Source organism: Cnephaeus nilssonii (genome assembly GCF_951640355.1).
Source record: "Cnephaeus nilssonii genome assembly, chromosome: 2".
Classification (NCBI taxonomy): Eukaryota; Metazoa; Chordata; class Mammalia; order Chiroptera; family Vespertilionidae; genus Cnephaeus; species Cnephaeus nilssonii.
The window spans coordinates 9,186,773-9,212,069 of NC_137073.1; the positions used below are offsets into that span (position 1 = coordinate 9,186,773).

Here is a 25,297-nt window from a genome sequence, read left to right on the forward strand (position 1 = left end):
ATAGAGAATACTGTGACCAAGGTCTGCAAGTGTCTGAGGCTTAGGGCTCAAGATGCTTTCTTTCAGAGGGAGAAGAAAACAAGGCTAGAAAGACTGGGAAGTGGGAGGAAAGGGTGGCATGATGAGACAGTACTCTGTCAGCCTTATCTCAGGAGGGGCTGTCTGCAGGCTCAGGCTGAGGGTGACCCAAAGTTCAGGGGCTTGGAAGGAGAGAATTTAAGCAAAGTTTTGTTAACAAGCATTTTGCTCCAATTGATTAGCAAGGACAAGCAGCTGGGCTAATCATTGATGAGACAAAGAATGGGAATTGGAGTCTGTGATTGGCCTTTTCATAGGTAAAGCAGGGGGCGGGGTGGCGGGGGGAAGCATCTGTGACTTCCTAAGTCACAAGGGAAGGGTGATTCTTTGCAGTGAGCGTTTCCTGGAACACAAAGGGTGAGGGAAATTCCTTTTGCCATCACTATTTTCCAGAAGCACAGGCTCAAATAAAACTCAACACTGTCACCTCGCAACTGGGGATGAAAATTATAATAGTTACCTACGAATTTATTTTATTATTTTTAATATATTTTTATTGATTTCAGAGAGGGAGGGATAGAAATATCAATGATGAGAATCATTGTTCAGCTGTCTCCTGCACGCCCCCTAGTGGGGATTGAGCCCGAAACCCCGGGGCATCTGCCTTGGACCAGAATCGAACCTGGGACCCTTCAGTCCACAGGCCCATGCTCTATCCACTGAGCCAAACCCGCCAGGGTGTTACCTATGACTTTAATATTTTTAAGTGCTCTGAAAAGTGCCAGGTGTGTAGTAAATGCGCCATTAATATTTGTTCATCTTATTTACCTGTGAAACCCTTGAGGGCAGGGGTTGAGTTCACTGTGTTTTCTTCGGTGCTAGTACAGTAGCTAGAGTCCATGATCTGCTGAATTGGCCTTCAGCAAGCCTGTCTCCTTGTCTGTAAATAAGACATAATAATCTCCACCTCACAGGGTTGTTGATAGAATTACACAATATTAAGGAGTCCAACAGGCCCAGACAATATCTGACACATCCCTGGTGACCAGTGACAAAGACTCTCCTTGACATAACTTCAGTCAGGGTCTTCTGTTTAGTTTTAGCAAGAATCCTGCTGGGTCAGTTTAGTAAAAATCCCCACCCTTAGTATATAATCCAATTCCTCATCCCTCAACCTTGACAGCTATGACCCTGGCCTTCCAGCAAGAATCCTGTGAAGTCGATTTAGCAGAATCCCCCTTACTCCATGTTTACTCTTTAATATTTCCATCCACGGGCCAGAACCTGCTCCTCGGTGACAGATCTGCAATTGTTGTGTTCCAAGTCGTGTCCCCGCCCCCTCCCCGTCACAACCCCCCATTGCGGTCGACCCCTGAATCAAGTCTGCTTCATCCTCTTTTTACAACTGCCATGAATAATTTTTTTAACACCAGTATATGAATCCGCCTCTCTTTTCTACTCGGAGTCCACACCAAGTATAAGCAGAACTTTCTACTGCCTCTGTTCAAGGCTACAAAGGCCTGCGTCCCCGGGTTCCCCAAAAGCAAACCCCCAGGGCGCCCACGCTCAGCACCAAGGCAGCCAGGCAGGAGGGCGGGCACCGGCCCCGCACTGACACCCAGTGCTCACTCTCAGGCCGCGGATGCAGCACCTGGAGCTCCGAGTCCGCATCTGTCCCTTTCCAAAAGCACAGGGTTTGGCCACTTTATTGCACCGACCTCGGTCTACCCCGCTGTAAAATCGAAAGCTCATAACCTTAGTTGTAAAGATTAGATACAAATGATGGCTGTGAAGCTGTCATCGCAGAGGAAACGCAGGCAGGACCCACGTGGAAGAAAAACTGAAGCAGCCCAGCCGTGCGCGCCCGCGGCACCCACCGCTCCTCCAGGCACTCCGTCCGACCCGACGAGATGGGAGAGTCGACCCTCGCACACTCCGGGTGCAAGCCTCTGACATCTCGGGGGGGGGGGGGGGGTGCGGACCAATAGGAACGAGTCCCCGCGAGACGCGACGCGGCGCAGACGCGAGGAAGGCTAGCTCGAGTTACTCGAGAGGGCAAGTGACTCCACGAGGAGGGGAGAACTGCGCAGGCGTTGGGTTAAGGAGCCAATCCTGAGAGGATAGCTTCGCGCACGCGCCTAGGAAGGCTCGTCAGAGAAGCGACAGAGCCAGCGCATGCGCTCTGAGAATGCCGGGTAGCAACTCTCCAACTCTCCAAAGCGAGCAACGGTGGGAAGGAGAAAGGCCCTGCGCATGGGCGGTGATTTTATTTCAGAATTTTGCGCTGGCTTGCAAGCCAGGGTGTTGTGCGCCTGCGCAGTTCTAGTGTCGCCTTGGTTTGACTCTAGTGCGCCTGCGCGGTCTTTGTTTCTTCCCGGTAGCTCCGGACCAATCGGCGTTGTCTTCCGCCTGGAACTAGGCGGACTGGAAAGGTTTGGACCGCAGGGTTCTGAATGGCCCGCCAGAGATGAACCCCGGGAGCGGCGCCGGGAAGGGAGAGGGTGTGAGGCCTGGGGTGGAGGGAGGGTGTGGGCAGGTGCCGCGCGCCTTAAGGACCGGGCTTTCCCACTCGGTAGGAGCTAACTCGGCATCAGTACCGCGTTGTGCCCCTCAGGATACAAAAATGGTAAGTCACCTTGCTTAGGGGTAGCCGTTCAGGGGGGAGAGGGGTTGGGGTCACAGCGACAGAAAGTGCAGGCAGAGCCAAACACTAAACACGAGAGTTGAAGTGGAGAAGTATTGGCTACTTATTGATGAAGGGCGCCATCCAGGAGAAGGGAGCTAATGCTCAAAAGCAGGAACTTGGTTATAGATTAGTCGGGCAAAGGCACGGGACACCGTGGGTTAGGGGTTCCGGTTGTGCTGGGTGCCGATGATGAGAAGGTGAAGGTGAGGTGAGGGTAATGAAGCTTTTCTTCAGATCTTGAGAGCTTTGAGGTCTTTTCCGGATCCCTCTGTCCGGTCTCATGGGGAAGTAGCCAGGGGGTCATTCCACCTTAGGGCTCAGGAACTGAAACATAACTTAGGTCAGGATGTTATGTTTAGCCTGCCAGAGGTGGGGACTGGGACACCATTAGTCAGGCCCAGGCCCTTCTGATGCCTGGGGTAGGTGGGTCCTGATTATCCAGGGCAAAGGCTAGGTCTCTGAGGAGTATAGAGAGAGAAAGGGATAGGATTTCTAGAGCGAGGATTTAAAACTAAATCAGTCATAAGGACCTCAGTTTCCGATGGTACCCTGCTGTCAGGTTTTTTCCTGAGAAGTTAAGATCTCACTTTTTCAGTAGCCTTCACTGAGTGCCTGCTGTGAGCCGGACGGCTTATAGGTTCCAGGGAACTGTAGAGAGATGTTTTTGCCCTGGAAGAGCTCACAAGCTAGTTTTAGAGAGAGACGTGTAAGCAGGTATTAGTGCTACATGTGACAACTGCTATAGAAGACGCTCCAGGGCTGTTCGAACACAAAACACTGCCTGAGAGTCTCGGCGGGCCCCTTCAGTGGGGCTGAAGGTTGGATAGGTTTGCCAGAGAAGAGGGATAAATATTCTTCCTGAACAAATATTTATCCTGTGTCCACTGCATGCCTGGTATTGTGCCAGGCCCTGAAGATACAGTGGTGAGCCCAGACAGATGGGGCCCTGCCCTCACAAGAGTTTATGCCTAGCAGAGGAGTCCACTGTTGAAGAACCCTCCCACATGCACATGAGATGTAAAGGATATTGTAAAGGATGAGTGTAGGAAGCTGTAGGAACCTACAGGGGACCAAGTCTGTATGTGGTCTTCCTCTCTCTATATATATATTTTCTAAATCTCAGTGGTTGACATGTTGGCCACAGGTTGTCATCACAGTTTTATTTTATAAAACGAGAATTGTATGGATTCAAGTGTCCCTCATGGTGTTTGCTGCAACTTTTATTTCTTCCTCCACTAGCACTCGGCCTGAGCTGGCAGTGGGCCTGATGGCAGAAGACAGCAACCGAGACACGCTGGCGGGGCCAGGGGCCCTCTGGGGGGCCCTCCAGGCGCTACTGCCCCGCAGTAAAGAAGAACTGCGGTTGGACCTCAGTGAGAGCGTGGAGAGGAGTGTGGTGGTGCTGCTGCAGCAAGCCGCCGACCTCTTCTACGGGGGCAGAAGGAGCGAGTGTCTGCAGACGAGCGAGGTGGTCCTGGACTACTCCTGGGAGAAACTCAATACCGGGCTGTGGCAGGACGTGGACAAAGACTGGCGTCGGGTTTATGCCTTCGGCTGCCTCCTGAAAGCCGTGTGTCTATGTGAAGCGCCTGGGGACGCGACCACCATGGCAGCAGCCCTCAGAGTCTGTGACATGGGCCTGCTGATGGGAGCAGCCATCTTCGATGACATCCTCATTAAAGTCGCCGCCGTCCTCCAGGCGCACCTTCTCCCTGGGAAAAGGCCTGCCCACGGTCCGGCCCCGGAGCAGCCCCGCTTAAAGGTATCTTGGTGGGATTGTCCGCGACCACACCTAACAACCCAACAGCCCTGTTTTTCTGGAAGTGACAAGTCACCTCTCTGGCTGAAAATAGCATCTCCATCGACTGGGAAATAGAACAGCTCCATCTCTTTTCTCAATCTTTTCTTCCAGTTTCTGCAGCCCCAGTGTCCTTTTGGGAGAGGGAGGGTGGCAGCTTTGTCGTTCCTGAGACAAACGGCTCAGGGATTGTGTGGGTGAGAGTGCAGCCAGCTAGCCCGTCTCTTCCAGCTTCTCGGTCAGCTGGCTGAAGTATCGCCCACTTTCCTGGCTGCCTCTGTCTGTGCGGCTGAGTTTGGGAGATCCCCACAGTTAGCTCTCTTCTGGTCAGGTGGCTGGTCAGTCCCGCCCTGTAGATCCTTGCACATGTCCCTACTGGTATTTAAGTGCATGTGGCAAAGGATGGTTTACTGAGACGGCTTCAAAGCACTGTGCTGACACACAGGCCTCTGGGCAAGTCTGCTCACAAGGAGGAAACAGATCCATAAAAAAGTGTGTGGGAATGTTTGACCTCATCTTGGTTTTTAAAAACGCAAAAACAGGCAGTCATTTTTAGCTGTGAAATTATTAAACGAGCTTTTATACAGTACCCAGCGTTGCCAAGGGTGCCTTAGAGCTAAGTACATGGTGTGTTCACTGACCTTGGAGAGGGCAGGGCAGACATGTAGCTCAAGGGACAAAAGCCTGTCCCCTTTGACCCATGTGTTACAGTGCCCTTTCCCATGCTAAGTCTGTCCCAAGGGCATATGGAGGTGACTTCATGGCCAAGGTGGTACTCATGGTGTGGGTGGTGCTGGCCAGTGGATATGCTAATAGGTAAGGGCCCGAGAGCGCAGGCTCTGGAGCCAGCCTGCCTGGGCTCAAGCTCCCACACTGCCATTCACTGCCTGTGAGTCAGGCAAGTGCCATAGTCCCTCTGTGCCCCCACTGCTCCCTTGCCTGTAAGAGGGGGTTTTCTCAGCAGCTTTATTGAGCACCACCAGTGGCCCAGATGTGCCAGCCGCTAGGTGATGGTACAGGAGGGCCCAGGCCCTGTCCTCCCAGCGCTGACAGTCTAGTGAGGCTGTAAAAGGTGGGGGGAGGCAGCTTCAGGGAGGTGTTGAGGGAAGGCCTCTTTGACAAGGGACATCTATATATATAAAAGCCTAATATGCAAAGTGTCCCCTCGGGAGTTCTACCGACCAGGAGTTCGATCGCTCAGTATGATGAGCTGACCACCAGGGGGTGGTGCAGAATGAAAGAAGGCCCCAGCCGGCAGCCGCTGGGGACCCTACCCATGTATGAATTTCGTGCACTGAGCCTCCAGTGTGAACATAACAGCCTGTTGTGACAGTGAAGAGAACAGGCAGGTGCAGGTCCCAGCGCATTGCCTGCATGTAAGGATGTTAGGTGTGCTGCTGCAAATGTGGAGAACTGGCTTGGGGTCCAGCGATGGGGGCAGAGGATGCTGACACACGCCAGGCGGTCATCCTGGGTCCTTTACACATGAGAGCTCGTCTCCCAGTAGTTTAACAGATAAGGAAACTGAAGCTCAGGGACAGTAACTCATTCAGGTCAGTCAGTTGGGAGATGATTAAGTAAATTATGATGCAACCACTCCTGGGACATTGCAAGCACTGGTGGTATCGGGGAAACTGCTTTCGATAAATTATTGGACGGGAGGGGCAGAGTTGCTTGTTCATCATGAGTATGTTACCCGTGGATCAGCGGTGCGTCTGTGAAATGGTGGGGAAGGAACTAGAGATTGAGAAAGAATGCTCTTATGTTAGATGGTGGAGTGTGGGACAGTAAGTTTTCCTCTGTTGCAGAATTTCTGTGAAAGCAACATATTACTTTTATAATTGAACAAACATTGGAAAAGACCTGGTAAAGAAAAAAATATCTTGCTCTCAGGAGAAGTGAACAGTAGCAGCAGCAGCGGTAATAATGATAATAGATGTTAGCTATTATTGTTAGTAATGACCCCAAAGCTCTCCTACCACTGATGCAAATTCCGTGGTGGTTGCCACCTGTTTTGTTTTGTTTGTTTTAAACAGAAAGCCAGGAATGGCCATGTTTCGATTCCCGATATGAGGTCAGAGAAAGCAGTCCCCCGGCTTCGCTGTCCGTCCCTGCAGCATTTCAGGAAGCATTATTTGATGCCACAGACGCCTGTGATCTTGGAAGGTGTGGCCGACCATTGGCCGTGCATGAAGAAGTGGAGGTGGGTGGCTGCTGAGGGCCAGAGGTTCTCCCTCCATTTCAGCATTCCCAGCCTCCCCGCACTCTTCCCCAGCACCCCCAAGTAGCACAGCCCCTGGACATGTCACTACCAGGCCCTGGGGTGGGTGGCTGAGGGTTAAACAAGAACTGACAGCCCTGGCCTGGTGGCTCAGCTGGTTGGCACGTTGTCTCTTACACCAAAAGGTCGTGAGTTCAGCCCTGGCCAGTGGAGCTCAGTGGTTAGAGCATCAGCCTGCACACTGAAGGCTGCAGGGCAAGGGCACGTACCTGGGTTGCAGGTTCGGTCCCCAGCCTTGGTCAGAGCGCATTCGGGAAGCAACCAGTCGATGTGTCTCTCTCACAACATTGTTTCTCTCACTCTCTTTCTCTCTCCATCCCTCCCATCCACTCTCTCTAAAAATCAATGGGAAAATTACCCTCAGGTGAGGATTAACAACAACAAAAAAAGTTGTGAATTCAGTTCTTGGTCAGGGCGCACACCTAGGTTGCGGGTTCAATCCCTGGTCAGGGTGCATACAGGAAGCAACCGATTGATGTGTCTCTCTCAAGTCAATGTTTCCTTCTCCCCCTTCATCTCTGAAATTAAAAAAGTAAAAATAGGGGGGAAAGGAGACATATGTAATACTTTAAACAACAAATAAATAAATCCTCGAGTGAGGATTAAAAACAAACAGCAACAGTCAGAGCTCGGGATCTCCGCCAGATCTAAGACTCTCGCCTCCCGCATGCTTGCCAGAGCCGTTTTTAATGCGGGCCTTAGGGACAGTCCAGGGTTAAGTCTCCTACGCAGTTTTGTAGGGTCTTGGGAATTTTGCGCACTTTCCCGAGGGCCCTGAGGTTTCAGAGTAGAAATAAGAACCCCAGAAACAGCCTGTCCCCTTCTCTGGGCACCACGGCTCTTGTGTTTGCTTCCTCCTCCCACCTGCCGTTAGCCCCGCCTCAGGCTCAGGCTCGGGGACAGGCAGCTGGAGAGTGGCTGTATTGCCACAGCTGTGCGTCTTTTTGGAAATGAGGAGGGTCTCTAGGGAAGGGTGAGCGAGTCAGCCTGTCATGGTGGCAGCCATGTGGAGGGAGTGGCTCCCACTGAGACAGAGGAGGAGCTCTGACTGCAGCAGCCCACGTCCCAGCAAGCATGCAGCGTGCGTGCCAGGAATGTTTCACTGTGTGCCAGGCGTGTTACATGTTTCACTGCATGCCAGTAGTGTTGCATGTTTGCTGCGTGCCAGGCGTGGTACATGTTTCACTACATACCAGGCGCCAAAGACCGTGCCATGTTTAACCCTCTTTATCCTGGTTCCTGTGGGACAGGCACAGTCGTCAGCACCATTTTGCAGTGATGAACAGAGGCTCAGCGAGGTTAGGTAACTTGCTCAAGATCCCCAGGTCTATTGCCACAGGGTCTGGAGTCAATGCCGGGCCACCAGGGCTGAGGCCCAGGCACTTCACCCTGTCCTGTCGGCCATTTACTCAGCTGAGTGACAATGTGCGGAGAGAAGGCTCCTGGCCAGCCGTAAGCAGAGCAGCCTGGGGAGAACTGAGGCAAATGAGGTTTACTGGATCCGTCTGCAAAGCCACCCAGCGCCGGGTGGGCGGAGCCTCACCCCTGCCCGTGTGGTCTAGTCGGTGCAATGGGGGTGGCAGCTTCCACCTCGCAAGTGGTGATGCTGAGAGGAGACCAGCATGCCCTGCAAGCACGAGCAGTAGTGATGAAATGGCGTATCTATTTTCTAATAGCTTGGAGTATATACAAGAAATTGCTGGCTGCCGGACTGTCCCGGTGGAAGTGGGCTCCAGGTACACCGACGAGGAATGGTCCCAGAGGCTCATGACGGTCAGTGAGTTCATCGGCTGCTACATCCTGAATGAGGTGTGTCATTCTGACTCCTTCCTAATACTTATGGGGGACACGTTACATCCGGGCACATAGCCTCCGTGCACTGCCCCGGAGCGTTGGGAGCAGTCAGTCTCTAAGAGTCTTGTCCGGAGGCGGCCACAGCCAGGAAGGCAGGCTGCTGGGTAGGCAGGTGGGCACGTGACATGACATGAGGGGCTCGTTTCAAAAACTTTGTTGTACATTTCAGTGTTTTGAGTATATTCTAAGATTGTGCAGCCATCCCTACTATGTAATTCCAAAACATTTTTTCACTCCCAAAAGAAACCCCACACTAGGTAATAGTCGCTCCCCACTCCCTTTTCCCCCATCTCCAGGCACCTGCTAACCTGCTACTGTTTCTATGGGTTTGCCAGTTCGGGGCATTTCCTATAGATGGAGTCAGGCAACAAGTGGTCTCTGTGTCTGGCTTCTGTCACTGAGCATCATGTCCAAGGCTCATCCAGGTTGTAGCATCCGTCAGTGCTGCCCTTCATTCCTTTGTATGGCTGATCATATTCCATTGTATGGAGACCACATGTTTATCCATTCGTCAGTTGATGGGCATTTGAGCTGTGTGCACTCTTCATCAGTATCAAAAATGCTGCTGGAGCCCTGGCCGGGTGGCTCAGTTGGTTGGAGCATCATCCCGTACACCAAAAAGGTGGGGGTTCAATTCCCTATCGGCACAAAGCTAGGTTGCGGGTTCAATCCCCGGTCAGAACGCATAATGGAAGGCAACCAATTGATGTTTCTCTCTCTCCTTCCTCTCTCTCTAAAAATCAATAAAAGCATATCCTCGGGTGAGGACTTAGAAAAGAAATGCTGCTGTGAGCATTCGTGTAGTTTTGTGTGGACATCGTTTTGGTTTCTGTTAGGAATATACTAAGTGGAATTGCTGGTGATGCCACGTGGTAGCTCTGTGTTCACCCTTCTGAGCAGCTAACTGCCAAACTGTTTTTCCAAAGCCGCTGCGCCACATTGTCGTTTCAGATTCCTTCTGGTAGGGCTGGTGGCAGAGGATGCAGCTTGTCTGCCCAGGGCCTGACCCATCCCTGTTGGCCGGGACAAGGGGGTGCCCGGACCCTTCGGGCGGGGGGGGTGGTGTCCACCCACACCTGTGGTGGGCAAGGTCCTCACAAGGTGTGCGCAGTTAGCATCAGTGCTTTGCAGCTCTCCCGCCGCCCCGGCAGCCTGCCCCCAGCCCGGCGGGCTCTAAAGCTCTCACCGGTTTGGCCATGGGTCTGCTGCAACTGACGGTCCAGGCCAGTGACCATGGGGCTAAGGTTTCCTCTCTTGGCCTTCTCACCACTGTGACTGAACTCCTGACGGACCACCCGGGACCCTTCCTGACCCCATCTCTGTGCTCCTACATTTCCCCTCCTCTTGGCTGCGGGCTCCTCTGGCAGGGCTCACAGACGTCCTTCCATTCCTGCGTCTGCATTCCTCCCAACCCCATCCCTGCTCAGCTCACTGTCACCGGGAGGCCTGGAAAGGGAGCTGTGGGCTAGAGACGCGCCGTGCGCACGTCCACCTCTGCTCAGACATGCGCCCCGCAGGCCTGGGACGTCTCCCTCCGCCGGGAGGAAGCCTGCTTGCTCGGCAGAGGCGGAACCAGAGGGTGTGCGTGGGTCAGGATGTGCGCTTGGGGTTCAGACAGAACAGCACTGCATTCAGCACGGGCCCTGGCCGGCTGTGTGTCGTTGGCTGGTTACTTAACCTCTCGGATCGCCAGCGCCCTGACCTTTGGTTAGTTAGGGTCGGTTGGGGTTAGTGAGGGGTTACCGACGCTTCCTAGGGTCATTGCGAGAGTAGCACGTTGGAGCTCCAAGAACAGCGCGGCGCTCAGTGTCCTGGCCTTCGGTGTCCTCTGCGCCAGGGGGCGGAGGTCACGTCACATCTGGCTCTGCCCAGCGGTTTAGCGCAGGGTCTGGCATTTTGTAAACTGTTTGTGGGAAGGAAGAGAGAATGAAGGAGAGAGACGGACAGACAGATCTTCGAGGAATCCTGGAGGAACTTTACTTCAACACCGTTTCAGCCTCAGAGCTTGAGGCCAAGCCAACTCCGCCCTGGAGCCCGAAGGTGTGCCTGGCGTCCCTCCGCTCCTCCAATGCATCCTCACCGAGGCCCAGGTGCCTGCAGAGAAGCCCTCCGCCTGGGCCGGTGAGTGAAACTGACCTTTTCACACAATGATAACCTCCAAAGATGTAGGAAAATTGGTGCTCACATTAATTGTTGCAAAGAGTCTAAATCATTTAACTTTGGGGCAAATAACCTGGCAGAGCTATGAAAATTTAAAAAGCACATACTCCTTGACTCAGTTCTGCTTTTGGACATAGTATCCTCCTATATAATAAAGAGGTAATATGCAAATTAACCCCCACGCCCTCATAAGATGGCTGTCTACAACCAGACCGGCAGGGGGGTTAGTGAGGGGCGACCAAACAACTGAACAGCAGGCTGCGTGGGGCGACCAAGCCGGCAGGGAAGCCGTGAGGGGCAACCAGGCCAGCAAGGGGGGTGGGCAGTTGGGAGCGACCAGGCCAGCAGTGGGGGAGGGGGCCAGTTAGGGATGACCAGGCTGGCAAGGGGGGTGCAGTTGGGGGCAACCATGCCGGCAGGGAGGGGGCAGATAGGGGCAATTAGGCCGGCAGGTGGGGCAGTGAGAGGCAACTAGGCCGGCGGGGGGGACGGGCAGTTGGGGGCGACCAGGCCAGCAGGGGTGGCAGTTAGGGGTGACCAGGCCGGCAGAGGGAGGCAGTTGGGGATGACCAGGTTGGCATGGGCGGGCAGTAAGGGGTGACCAGGCCGGCAGGGGCAGGGGGCAGTTAGGAGCGACCCGGCCAGCAGGGAAGGGTCAGTTGGGGGCGACCTGGCCAACAGCGGGGGGCAGTTAGGGGTGACCAGGCCAGCAGGGGGGGCAGTTAGGGGCGATCAGGCAGGCACACAGAGGCAGTGAGGAGTGATCAGGCCGTCATGGGGGGGTGGGCAGTTAGGGGCAACCAGGCAGGCAGGCAGGTGAGCAATTAGGAGCCAGCGGTCCGGGATTGTGGGAGGGATGTCCCGGATTGGAGAGGGTGCAGGCTGCGCTGAGGGGGAGGCCCCCCCCTGCACGAATTTCGTGCACTGGGCCTCTAGTCTTACCTAATAATAGACAAACATGTAAATTGACTGTACCTCCACTATGCCCACAGCCGATCAGAGTGAGTATGCAAATTAGAAGGCCAAAGATGGCAGCCACCCAGCTGCTCCAGGCGCGGAGTGGCCAGGCGGGGCAGGACGCCTGCTATGAGAGGGAGGGCAGGGGGGCGAAGGGATCTACAGGAACGGAGTGCCACAGCGAAGATAAAACTGCAGACTCCGGATCTGCAGCGAAGATGAAGAAGGCAGACTCTGGCCTGAGTCTGCAGTGAAGACGAAGAAGGCAGACTCTGGCCGGAGCGAAGGCCTGGGTCCCGGGTGCCGGAGGAAAACGGGTGCTGAAAGCCAAGGGAAGGAAGGCCTATTGCACAAATCTCTTCGTGCAACGGGCCTCTAGTCTATCTAATAATAGAGTAGTATGCAAATCATCACTCCGCTACACTCACAAGCCACGCCCACCAGCCATGCCCCAGCCACGCCCACCATCCAATCTGAGTGAGTATGCAATTAAACTGAAAACATGGCGGCAGCCCCGCTCCCCAGCCTCTCCAGGTCTCTGGGAGTTGGAGAAGTCAGGCGCCAGCGCCTGAGGCTGGCTGCAGCCACAGAGACCAAGAAGCCCCCTGCCCCATGATCCCAGGCTGCAGCCAGCCTCAGAAGCCTCAGGTCCGCCCGCCCCACGTCCTGGGGAGACGGAGAAACCGGGCCTTGCGCCTGAGGCTGGGTGCGGCCGGGAGACGAAGAAGCTGCCCGTCCCATGATCCCAGACTGCAGCCAGCCTCAGAAGCCTCAGGTCCGCCCGCCCCATGTCCTGCGGAGACGGAGAAACCGGGCCCCAGCGCCTGAGGCTGGCTGCAGCCACGGAGACCAAGAAGCTGCCTGCCCCGTGATCTCAGGCCTCAGCCAGCTGGAGAAGCGGTTCACCCCACGTCCTGGGGGAGACAAGAAACCAGGTGCTGCAGCCCAGGAGATGAAGAAGCCGCCTGCCCTGTGATCCCAGGCTGCAGCCAGCAGCAGAAACCTCAGGTCCGCCTGCCCCACCTCCTGGGGGAGACTGAGAAACCGGGCCTCAGCGCCTGAGGCTGGCTGCGACCTGGGAGATGAAGAAGCCGCCTGCCCCATGATCCCAAGCCGCAGCCAGCTGGAGAAGCCGCCCTCCCCACGTCCTGGGGGAGACAAGAAACCGGGTGCCAGTATCTGAGGGTGGATGCGATCTGGGAGACGAAGAAGCCGCTTGCCCTATGATCCCAGGCTACAGCCAGCTGGAGAAGCTGCCCACCCCATGTCCACCCGCCCCACGTCCTGGGGGAGATGGAGAAACCGGGCCCCAGTACCTGCAGCTGGCTGCAGCCTGGGAGATGGAGAAGCCGCCCACCCTGCGGTCCTGGGCACCAGTACCTGTGGCTGGCTGTGGCCTGGGAGACAGAGAAGCCACCCACCCTGCGGACCTGGGCACCAGTAACTGTGGCTGGCTGTGGCCTGGGAAACAGAGAAGCCGCTCACCCTGCGGTCCAGGTGCCAGCACCTGCAGCTGTCTACAGCCTGGTAGATGGAGAAGCCGCCCACCCTGCAGTCCCGGGCACCAGCACCTGTGGCTGGCTGTGGCCTGGGAGACAGAGAAGCCGCCCACCCTGCAGTCCTGGGCTCCAGCACTTGCAGCTGCAGCACAGGCGAAGCCCCCTGTCCACCATCCCCTAAGGCTGCAGCCAGCCTGGGCGCCTATGGCTGACCAGAGGGAGGGAAGCCCGGATCCTGGGTGCCTGTGGTCAGCTGGAGGAGGGAATCCTGGGTACCAGGTGTGGGCCGAGGCAGAGGTAGTTAGGGGCAATCAAGCCAGCAGGGGAGCAGTTAGGGACAATCAGGCTGGTAGGCAGAAGCAGTTAGGGGCAATCAGGCAGGCAGGTAAGTGGTTAGGAGCCAGCAGTTCTGAATTGTGAGAGGGATGTCCAACTGCTGGTTATCCCATGAGGGGTCCCAGATTGGAAAGGGTGCAGGCCAGGCTGAGGGACACACTCCCCGCTGCCCCCGTGCACGAATTTCGTGCACCGGGCCTCTAGTATGAATATAAGGACCAGATCATTAGGCTGTTGATTGAAACACTAGCAAACAACCCCAGTGTCCACCAGTAGGGGGAGAGGTGAGTTAATAACAGTGTATCTGTCAATAAAGCATGTATCCATCAAAAGAATGAGTCAGACACATATGTATTGACTTGAAAGAGAGATTCGTGGTGTATTAAATAAAAAAAGCAGATTTCTAAGTAATACATATAATGTGATCCCATTATTATTTTTTTTAAATCATCCCCTTCATTTTTTTCTCCAAGAGGATATTAAATTGTTTATTGATTACACATGGTAATGGATGCTACACAGGTTTCATTCCCATCTGTAATTTTATCTGGTGCCGTAATTCAGTGTTTCTGTATTGCACCGGACATGCCAACTATCGTTAATAACCGAATAGACTCCATGACTCTGCTTGGGTGACCCTTTTAACGGTGAGCTCCAGGCCTCGACACAGTAGCTGTGAGTTCAGCACACCAGGCTTCTGAAGACACTGGCTTCTGTGCCCAGCAGGTTGTAAATACGTTTCAGGTGGAACCTGACATCACTCTGAAGTGATTCCACGTCGCACCGTTGGGGTAATTTACCAAGATGGCTTCAGAGCAGACTAGCTTTACACAGCACACGTACTAAAAGACATTCGCTCAGCGTCATGATCCGACTATTCCATTTAGCAATCAGTAGCCCGGTGCCAGAAGTCTACATCAGAACCCTTTGTCAGAATGCTTTCCACTTTCCACAGAACAGAAGCTAAAATTAGTCACAAGCATAGTCCTCGAGGTTTTTGCCCTTTCACATGAGTGTTGTCTAAAGGTCGCCAACCTTTCAGACCTCACGGACCACCAGTGGTCTGCGGCCCACCGGTTGGCGACCGCTGGTCTGAACCACGTCTCAGTAGCAGCGAGGCCCTGCCACCACTGAGCTTGGCTGAGTTCACAAATCGCTGTAACCTACGGCTTCCCTGGCCCCCTCTGCTCTCCTCTCCTGCTGAGCGTTGTTTCCTGGCAGTAATTAAACCTGCCGCTGCTGGAACCGCCACAGCCACCTGGGTTTCGTGGTTTGGCAAAGTGTTGGTTTCCACCACCATAGGGGCCCGAGCTTCTGCCTCCACAGTTTCCTCCGTTCATGGGTCCAACATGTGAAGACTGAGTGTTGTAATTGCCAAAATCACTGTAGCTTCCGCCACCCCCAAAACTGCTTCCATCACTACCAAACCCATGACAGCTGCTATGCCCACTGCCACCAAAGCCACTCAGCCACAGAGTCCCCTCCACGGCCAGTCGTCATTCCCACCAAAACTCCTCCACGGCCACCTCTGAAGTTTCCACAGCCCTTCGACCTCTTTGTCCATCTCTTGCTTGGACAGGGCTCTGCCTACTTCTCAGTGTGGCCATTCGCAGGATGGCATTTCCGAATGATAGTCTTGTCTATGGAGTCCGGTCATCAAAGGTTACCAAAGCAAGCCTCTCCTCTCGCCACTGCCTGGCTCAGTCATGATTTCAGTCACTCCATTTCCCACAGTTGAGAAGAGCCTCTTAGGTGAGTTCTCCAGTGCCTTCTTCAATGCTACCGGCAGAAATCTTCCTCACAGGGCGGTGGGCACCAGGTCTTTGAGATCCCTCTGGACACCGCCCTCCGGTTCCACACTCTTCCACACTCGCTGGCCCGGCATCCGTGGCTGCATCCACCTGCTCCACAGTGGCATCGTGACAAACCCAGAGCCTCAGGGCGCTTGGTGGTTGATCTCCTCACAGCCTGAGCGTCCCCCTGGCTCAGAAGGGCTCCTCCAACTCACCTCGTTTGTTCCAAAGCTCAAACCTCCGAGGAAGAGCCTTGGCAGCGGTTGGCTCTTGGCGGGACTCAGACTTCGTAGTCTTGCCGACTGCGGGAGGGGAGACCGGCGATGCTGACTCCGCGGCTCCGCGGCAGAGAGGCGTGCTCTAACCAACGTATCTGCCCTTCTTTTCATTGATTTTAGAGAGGAAGATAAACAGCAATTTGTTCCACTTATTTCTGCATTCATTGATTGATTCTTGTATGTGCCCTGAATAGGGATCCAGCCCACAATCTTGGTGTATGGGGACGATGCTCTAACCACCTCAGCTACCCGGCCAGGGCCTGCCCCTTCATTTTTAATTTGAGTTAACTGAGCCGTGGGCACAGGCTGACAAACTCTAGCAACCTCAGGCAGAGGCAGCACTGATCCTGAGATCACATCAGCCACTGGGAGGGAGGAGGGGGGCCAGCAGGACAGAGGGGCCCTCTGGGTGGCTGCCGGGGCGGGCAGGGGCGTGCGGGTGCTGAGAGCCAGCTAAACAGGAGTAGCACCTGGAGGGCGCCCGTCACCACTAACGGGCTTTCTGTGTCGCCTCTGGTTTTCTTCCCATGGACCAGCCGAGGGACGTCGGGTACCTGGCCCAGCACCAGCTCTTTGACCAGGTAAGTCTGAGACTGCGCTCCTCTGCCCTTCGCTCTCCCCAGTTCCCCTGCTCCCTTCCTGGGCCCTGACCCCAGAGGGCAGCAAAGGGTAGCAGCCTCATTTGCCACCCACTGGTGCTGCTCCCCCAGAGAGCAGACTGGTGCCCTGTGCACCGCCTTCCTCACCAGCAGGTGGCAGGAGAGCAGGCAAGGCCACCAGGCCTGAGAGGCCGGGTGTGCTGAGCCCAGGGCCCGGCGGGGGGGGGGGGGGGGGGGGGGGCGGGCGGGGGGGGGCGGTACAGATGTGGTCAGAACTGGAGAAGGAGTCCCGGGCAGCAGGCAAGGGTGGCAGACTGACCTGGCCCAGGAAGAGCGAGTCGCTGCCTTCCCTGCAACAGTTTTCTGGGCAGGTCCTGGCACCGCCCGCACCAGTCTCAGGTGTCCCCCGGCAAGGCTTCTCCCCACCCTGGGCCTGCGGCTCGTGGCAGGGGCCGGGTTTGATTCCCTGGGAACCCAGCCTGGTGGGCACACTTGCTGAAGACTGAATGAGGAAGGGGGCGCAGGCTGCAGCTGGGAGGAAGGGGGCGCAGCGAGGCCAGAGGCTGGAGGAGCTCCCAGCGAGCAGTGCCTCACTCAGAGGCCAGAGGGCCCCAGGGGAATGGCCGTGTGCTGGGCACATCAGCCAGCCTGGGAGGGTTTGTCCGGAATTGCAGAGCAAGGAGCAGGCAAGGAGGGAGGCTGGGGCCAGGCCAAGAACTCAGATTTATCCGGAAAACAGCAAGGAGCCCTGTGAGGTTTTTAACAGGAGGGTTCCTAGTAAGAGGCGGTATTTCCAACGGAATCCAGCAGGAAGCCAGGGAGCTGGGGTACTTGTGAGGGACAGTGAGGGGGCGGTGGGGGGGTGAGGGGGGGCACAGTGTAGGGAGCAGAGGTGCCGCTGTCACAACTCAGCACCTGTGAACAGACAGCAGAGCGCGGCCCCGGCCAGCGTGGACGTCACTGGGGGCTCCCAGCAATGTGGCCTCCACCCCTGGGCTCGGTGGCTGGGCTCGAGGTGACGGGGCTCCAGAGCGGTCATGGGAGCTCGGGACCTGCTGGCCGTGGGGCGTGAGAAAACCAGGGTGCAGGACTACGTAAAGGATGCGCTTCGCTGCGCTGAGGACGGGAAGTGCCACAGAAGATAGCAGTGATTGTCTGTGGGCGCTGGGCGGTCTTTTCCTTCTCATTTCTGTAGTTTCCAAATCATCTAGGATGAGTATGAAGCTCATCATAATGAGAAAAGGTAGACTTGTTTTTAAATGCAAATCACACGAGAACCAAGGGAAGGGGCAGGAATGAGGGTGCGCTCCGGTCCCAACGCCGTCTACTGAGGCCGCGGGCAGCCAGAGGGGCTCGTCCTGGGGAAGGGAGTGAAGTTGGGCTTTCTGTCCAGACCCTTCCGTGTGCCCACCCCTCACTTCTCACTCAGCACTTGGGGGTGTGGCTGGGCCAGGACCCCGGGCCACAAGGGGGTGGGCTTCTCTGTAGGCTCCTGTGCGCCAAGCACTGGGCTCTGCCCTGGATACGGGGCTAAAGATGTCCGAGTCCCTCCCTGCCCCCGTGGGCCTAAGACCACCCCCTCAGATGGTGATGAGGCCCCAGAGAAAGTAAGGGCCTCCCAGGAGGCTGGCGGGAGAGCGGGCTCTCTGGGTGGGGCCCCCAGGGAAGGTGTCTCGGGGTGACATTGGAGCAGGGACCCAAAAGATGAGCAGTGGCCAGCATGTGAGGAGGTAAGAGAAGGGCGGCTGGCGAGGAGAGCAACAGGAGTGAACTTGCACCTTCAAGGGGCAGGGCAGCAGGTGGGGGCTGAGGGTTAGGTGGGGCTGGGTGAGGAAGGACAGTTTTCTGAGTGTGATGGGGGACTGGAGGGTGGTGTTTCCAGCATGTGGGGTGCTGGCACCTGGACACTGGTGGGTGGCCGAGGTTGAGGGAAAGGGAGCAATCAAGGAGGATGCCTAGATTTGGGAGCCAACCGACTCATTCGATGAAGCTGAGGAGTCCAGAAGAGATGCTGGTGTGGTCTCAGCCAGGCCAGAGATGCTCCCGGGGGACGGGGGGTGCAGCAGGAAATGCCCAGGGAGAGAGGGCAGTTCCCACAGGAGGCGAGGCCAGGCAAGTGAGTCAGTGGCAGGACCACAGCCACGCATGGGCTGGGCCCGTCTGCCAGCGCGGTGCTCACTGCCTGTCCTGACGGGGTGGGGTGAGGGGGTCCCAGGTTCAGTAGGGGCTGCGCCAGCCTCCAGGAACCTCCACCCCAAAGTTAAGGAGGGCTGGGTGGGCTCTCTTGTCTTTTCCCCAGGCCTCCCGTGTTAGGGCTCACAGGTCCTGCCTCCTGACCTCTCTTGCTAAGAGGAGAAGGGGGCTCTAATTGATCAGCAGCCAGGCGGATGGGTGCACAGAGCAGGCTGCCCCCGCCCCTACTGTGTGATCTGAGACCTCCATCACACTGGGCACCTGGGCACGGCCTCCCAGGGGGCCCGTGAGCCACAGGAATCTTGGCTCCCGGCCCCGAAGCAGCCATCGGGCTAGAACAAGAGGAGCTGTTTTAAGAGAAGGCAGCTTGTGATTATTTTGAAGATGTTTTGGCTGTTGCCCGGAGTCTTTATCTGGGGTCCCCAGGGGCGTTCTCACCTCTGCTGTTCAGAGCGCTGGGGAAGTGTGCGCAGCCCGGCCCGGGGCGTTGCGGGGCAGAGGGGCTGGCGGCCGCTGGCTGCTCTCCGGGCCTTCTCTGCCCACGTGAGGCTCAGGGCCTCCCACTCAGCCTCTTGCCCCAGTGTCTTACTGACTTCCTCCCAGAGACCCCGGGCTTAGGGTATATTGGCTACTGCACTGGGCCTGCTTTTAACTATAAGTCATATTACCGGGGCAGGGGGGGTCTTCTCTTGGGGTCTCTGAATCCTGGGCCAGTGCTCTGATAACATCAACCAATCACCTTTCGGCAATCCTGATGATGTCATCAGGAAGCAGTGAGCTTCTCAGCATTCCACTGGGCCTGGTATGGGGTGATCCCCGACAACCTCGAACAGGCCTTCTCCCGCAGCCCAGGGCAGTGCGCACAGACCCGTTTCTGTGTCTACACCGGCTGCTGGAGACACGTACCCGCAGACTGCAGGGTCCGGTCAGGGTGCCTGCAGGACATTCCAGCTGTGCTCAGCCCCCGAACTCGCAGTAGCCGCACTGCAGGATGGCGTGGCCAGCCTCCCTGCCCAGGACACCGGGCACCTGGCCACTGGGCACCTTCAGACCGGGCGCTTCCTCTGAAAGCACCTGGGTCGAGTAGCAGAGGCGGTTCCCGGCTGTTTCCATCCCTCTCAGGCTGGGAAGTGCCCCTGGGCGCAGAGCTGGCCCCACCAGGGGCTTGTGAGGGACCCACCTCCCTGGGGTGGGGCTGGAGGCTGCTCTGGTGGGGCCAGCACTGGGGGTCGGGTCAGGAGGTGGGTTCACTCGGGGAGAGGTGTCTTCACTGGGAGCCGCTGGCTGGTTCTTTCCACACGAGGCCAGGACCAGCGCGCTGGCAGAGGGCCTGAGGCTTTGGGACATTCAAGGGAAACGGAAGCCTGGGCCCAAAAGGAATCGCTTGTGTTAAAGCCATAAAGGAATCGGGTTGGGTATAAAATGGGCTGGGCTCGCAGCGGAAATGTCCAGGAGGTGGTCTCCCCTCACTCGTTGTGCGCACACTGTCTGTCTCAGCGGTTCCTGCGCCCAGCCTGCGTGCCCGCTTTGGAAGCTGCGGTATACCCTCCTGGGCTTTGGAAAGGAGGAAGCCACCTTGATTTTCAGTGTCCTCCTTCCATCCTCCTCCTGCGGCAAAGATGTCAGACTGCCTCTGCCCAAAAGAGGGCGTGGGCTGGGGAGGCGGGGGCGGTGAGGAAGCAGCCGACGGGACAGTTTAAAGTACATCTTATCAGACGCACTGACGGCAGACAAGATGGCAGACACTGATGGTGCGGGCAGGGAGCCCACAGCGCCTGCTGCCTGCTTTCTCGCGCAGCCGCCTCCTCCTGGAGCGGAACATCACAGCCCCCTGAGGCACCGCAGCCCCACACGGGAGCAGGAGCGCAGCGCCAGCTGGCTCCCACCCGTCAAAGGCGCAGGCTTTGAAGCCTGGTGCATAGAACCGCCCGCTATCTAAATGGTTTCCCACCTGGGCACCAGGAGCCCAGCGTGGGCGCCCCTTCCACCACATCCTCACCACGGGGCTGCGTCACCTCTCAGTCTCCTTGGTGGGAGACGATACCATCTCATTTGGATTTTTTGCTAAAGGGACTGAACCGCGCCTTTCTATCTAATTCATTAGTGTGTATTCTCTCGTTTTTGCCCTTTGTATTGGGATCCTTGTCATGTACATGTGAACTGTGTACATTAACCCTTACTTACCACACTTGCTCAAGTAGGGTGCCTGGTCTGTTGGTCTTTATAATTAAGTTACGTAGCGCGTGCCGCTGTCCTTGCTTTACCGTTAGTAAATCTGGGAACCCCCTCCAGAGATGTTGCGATCGTCAGTCCCATTTTCTTTTTGTTTGTTCTTTAACTTGATTTTTTAAAATAATTAACTCTTTAGAAAATTACTAACTGAAAGAGAAAAAAGAAAATTACCAACTGGTTTAACTTTTTTTAAAGGGTGAATTAAACCCATTAAAGACACATTTATAAGAAATTATATTCATGTAGATTGCCTGAGCCCCCTTGTGCAGCTTCAGAGGGAAGATGAGTGCATTTAAGTGAGAATGTCTGGACGCCCCGAACTGGTTTATCTTTAAGTACAAAGACGAAGCACTGGTGTTAGGTTTTTTAAAAGGAAACAAACATAAAATGCATATGACATGGAAACAAATCTGACATAACATCATATCTCTTCCCTAGTGATTATATTTTTCAAATTGAGTTTTAAATTCCTGTCCAGCACGTGTGGGTCCAGTCGTATATTACACAGGAGGGCAGCGTGTATTTGGCCCTTCTGTCAGGTAGTCATGTGACTTCTGGGCTGGCGTGGCCCCGGCCTGGCCTCACCTCCCAGGTCTGCTCTGCCACCCACAGATCCCGGAGCTGAAGCAGGACATCAGCATCCCTGACTACTGCTGCCTGGGCAACGGGGAGGAGGAAGAGATCACCATCAACGCCTGGTTTGGGCCCCCAGGCACCGTGTCCCCCCTTCATCAGGATCCCCAGCAGAACTTCCTGGCCCAGGTGGGAGTCGCTCCAGAGCACCTGCCGCCTCCCGCGCCCGGCCCAGCCCGCGCCCACGCCATTATCCACCTTCACACACCAGAGAGTTGAACCACCAACAGGGCCGTGGACACAGGAAGGCAGGAATGGCACCAGGCTGGGGCGTGTGGGGCTGCTTCCAGATGTGCTCTCTGGACAGCCGGCTCATCCTCGGGCCCAGCGCCTCACTCCCACCCAGCAGGCCCCACGCCGCCTCACGGCTGCCGCCCCTCCCGCCCCTGCCTGGCTGGCCTCTCCCTGCCAGAACCCTCCACGTGAGGAGCAGCTGCGCGGCCCCTGGTTTCCCTGAGACCCAGAAGAGGGCAGCTTGTGCAGCCGCCTTAGTGTTTCCCAAGCTCAGGGTCGAACCCATGGGAACATGCCCAGCCAGGCGGATGGGTGCCCAGAGCAGGCTGCCCCTGCACACCGCTCAGCCCTGCGCTTTGTGAACCGGGCAGCTCACGCCCTCGCCGGCCCTGTGCTCTGTGGTGGGGAGAACCCGCCCCGTTGCTGCGGGTCGCAGCTGGTCCTCGTGAAGCACTGGGACGGTGGCTGTCACAGCGTGCCTAGCGGTCGCCACAGTGACAGGCGCTGGTTTACAGTGGACCTGGAGGGACAGGCGCTGGACTCGGCACATGGGCAGCAGGGATGGGGCTGGCTGGCGCGGGGAGCGGCGTGTGGAAGGTACAGAGAGGCAGGGAGGACGTGGGTTCGGGGACCTGCAGTCAGTGTGGGGCAGCGGCGGGAGGGGAGGTCACGGCCGGCTCATTGATGGTCACTCTTCCAGGTGCTTGGGAGGAAATACATCCGCCTGTATTCCCCGCAGGAGTCGGAAGCTGTGTATCCTCATGACACGCACCTTCTTCACAACACGAGCCAGGTGGGACCCGTGTGGCATCGCCGCTCCTCTGCCCGCCGTCTGGAAACCAGGCATTGACTTCCTTTGCTCTCTCCAGGTTGACGTGGAGAATCCTGACCTGGAGAAGTTCCCCAAGTTTGCTGAGGCCCCGTTCCTGTCCTGCATCCTGTCCCCGGGAGAGCTCCTGTTCATCCCCGTTAAATACTGGCATTACGTGCGGGCCCTGGACCTGAGCTTCTCCGTCAGCTTCTGGTGGTCATAGGCCTGCCCTGCGCCCGGCCAGCTGTGTGCGGCGAGAGCCCGGAAGGACACTCCAGGCCGGACGGCAAGGCGTGGCCATGATAAGGCCGGACGTGTTTGGGAAACGGGCGGGCAGCGTGTGTCCTGGCAGAGCCTGGCTCTGAGGTTGGCTGCCTGGGTTCAAACCCGGACCCATTGCTTAAGTGCCGTGTGATTTGGGCAAGTGTGTCTCCACCTGGGAAACGGGGCACTGGTCCTCACCACGGGGGGTCTGGGAGGTGGAGCGTGTGCAGAGCCTGGACAGTCATGCCTGTCACACAGCTGTCATGACGGGGCCTCTCCACACCGTAGCCTGCAGGCCCTGGAGCCAGGTGGGCATGGCCCTGGTCACGGGGAGAGTCCTTGCCAGCTTGCTGAAGAGCTCAGACCTCTGCTGGGCAATGGGAAGTCCACGGACATTCTTCCTTTCGGTGGTTTCTTTTTTTTTATTATTATTCATTGATTTTGGAGAGAGGAAGGGAGAGAGAGCGACATCAGTTTGTTATATATGCATTCATTGGTTGACACTTACATGACCGGGGATTGAACCTGCAACCTTGGCATATCAGGACGACACCAGCCGAGCTCCGTTTCCGTGCTGTCACTGCTGAGGTGACCTGCCTCCGGGGACTGCGCGGATCTCAGCGCGGTGCATTCCCTGTGCGCCCTCCCAGGAGGCTGTTCCCAAAGCAAGAAAGCGAGCCCTCACCAGCGCCGAGCAGCCCCTCCTGCCCCCCGGCGGCTCCAGCCTCCCAGCTCACTGCTCTCTGGGGAGAGGCCCGGACGTCGGGCTCTCCATGTTTACTTGTTCGTATAAATGTGTTGGTTTTGTTTGTATCAAATAGTGTGTTGTGTGTGTGTGACCATTAAGGCTTTCCCAGCCCTGTGACTGCAGGCAGGCAGGCAGATCCCAACCGCTGACACCAGAAACGCCCCGGCCTGCTCGCCGGCCACGAGACCCCCGTGGTGCCACTTAGGCAGGACTGCCTGGAGTTGACACTTGTCACTCCATGACCGTGAGGTAAACAGTAATCTGTTCCAAACCAGTCATAAAAGTACAATCTTCCCCTGGCTGGTGTGCTCAGTGGTCAGAGCACAGGCCCAAGCACTAAAGGGTTGTGAGTTTGATTCCCAGTCAAGGGCATGTACCTGGTTTGCGGGTTCGATCCTCGGTTGGGGTGCATACGGGAGGCAACCAATCGATGTATCTCTCTCTAAAAATCAATGGAAAAATGTCCTTGGGAGAGGAATAACAACAAAAAAGGTACTACAATCTTACCGATACTCAAAAATACGTAGTTAGGACAAAGCTCCCAGCTAAATTATAGCAACTTGCTTAAAATTCGTACTCCGTGTTGAGAAGGAGGATGTCCTGCTGGCAGTTTAGCTCGACAGGATCGCAGCAGCCCAGCCTCACACGCTCATGCACGCCACTGGGTCTGCTCATCCCGCTTCTGGAATCCGTCCCAGGAGACAGCAGACGGCCGGTCGGAGACCATGTACTCCGTGCCCATGGCGTCGCCTGTAACAGCGGGTGCTAAGGGAGAAGCCCACTGTTTGCCTTTTCAGTACACACAGGCTCTTGGGATACTCCTGACACTTCAGCTCACCAGATGGGCGGGGGCACCAAGCAGCTCTGCAACACCAGCTGGGTGCCCCGCAGTTTACTTGGGTTCGGACATGTCTCCGGAGGAGGGTCAGATCCCACAGGGTACGGGCTGTCCCACAAGGCTGTGCTGGGCAGGCAGCACTCGGGCACCGAGCACAGCACAGGCTGTTCCCAGGCCTCAGGCAGGCAGGCGGGGGCAGTCCAATTCGTTGGCAGTAATCACGGTGCTGGAGGCTGGTGGGACCATGTGAGGTGGTCACGGAGGAGGAAGAGTGGGACCGGGGGCGTCTGGGAGGACACACCGAAGACACAGTGTGTCCTGGACGCAGGGGGCAGCTCCTGCGTTTGGGATTGCAAGAGGCCAGGATGGGGTGAGGGCCGTGGCAAGGATAAAATCAAAGGCCCTGGAGTCGAGGCTGTGCCGGCTCTGACTGCCAGCCGGCGGGGGCTCACTGGTGGCAGAAACCCAGGTCGGGCCCGTTGAAGCAGAAACAGCAGGGGCAGTGGCTCCGTGACAGGGATGCTGCGGAGGAAGCCCCGGCTCGGGCCTCCCTCCCGCCACAGCTGGCCTGGCCCTGGTTTCAGTCTCTCCTCTGGCAGGCGGGTCTCCCCAGGGGAGAAGGTGACCCAGCTGGTCAGCTCCACATCCTCCAGCACCAGGACCCGACCTGCAGGCTCAGAAACCCCAGGCCACCCGGTAACTAGGAGAGGGGTGGAAAGCCGGTGGTGAAAGCTGAAATAGCGGCTAATGTAACTGGCCAAGGAGATTGAACTTGATCACAAAGGTCTCGGGGTTTCAGAGATTTGAGCAGAGACTTGGAATAAACACAAGAAAGCTGGCTGGTGGCAGGGAGGCGGTGGAGCTGACCTGGTGAGTGAGCTCAGGTGGGCAGCGTGCTTGGAGGACGGCCAACACCAGAGCGAAAGAATGGAGTCGAGCTCTGAGCAACTGCCTGTGAGGATTTCCTCCCCTACCTGGCATCATTAATAGTTATTCACCTAATGTTTCATACGAAGAATTTCCAGCAAATAACACCACTGAAGGTAGTGAGGCACGGCAGCTGCTGGCCATGGAGGAGCGTAACA

General features: G+C 56.5%; 1 protein-coding gene across 1 annotated transcript; it reads left to right on the forward strand.

Moving 5' to 3' along the window:
• Window positions 1–2,172: 2,172 nt before the first annotated feature.
• Window positions 2,173–25,297, forward strand: KDM8 (lysine demethylase 8). The gene is made up of 8 exons (XM_079760448.1): window positions 2,173–2,644; window positions 3,944–4,466; window positions 6,539–6,705; window positions 8,460–8,592; window positions 16,197–16,241; window positions 21,297–21,446; window positions 22,252–22,344; window positions 22,421–25,297. The coding sequence occupies exons 2-8, from the start codon at window positions 3,972–3,974 to the stop codon at window positions 22,583–22,585; spliced, it is 1,248 nt and encodes a 415-aa protein (XP_079616574.1). The 5' UTR covers window positions 2,173–2,644; window positions 3,944–3,971; the 3' UTR covers window positions 22,586–25,297.

Coding starts and splice junctions, on each gene's coding strand:
- KDM8 (XM_079760448.1), top strand. CDS start 3,972: ATGGCAGAAGACAGCAACCGAGACACGCTGGCGGGGCCAGGGGCCCTC. Junction 6,706..8,459: donor CCGTGCATGAAGAAGTGGAG/GTGGGTGGCTGC, acceptor ATTTTCTAATAG/CTTGGAGTATATACAAGAAA. Junction 16,242..21,296: donor AGCACCAGCTCTTTGACCAG/GTAAGTCTGAGA, acceptor TGCCACCCACAG/ATCCCGGAGCTGAAGCAGGA.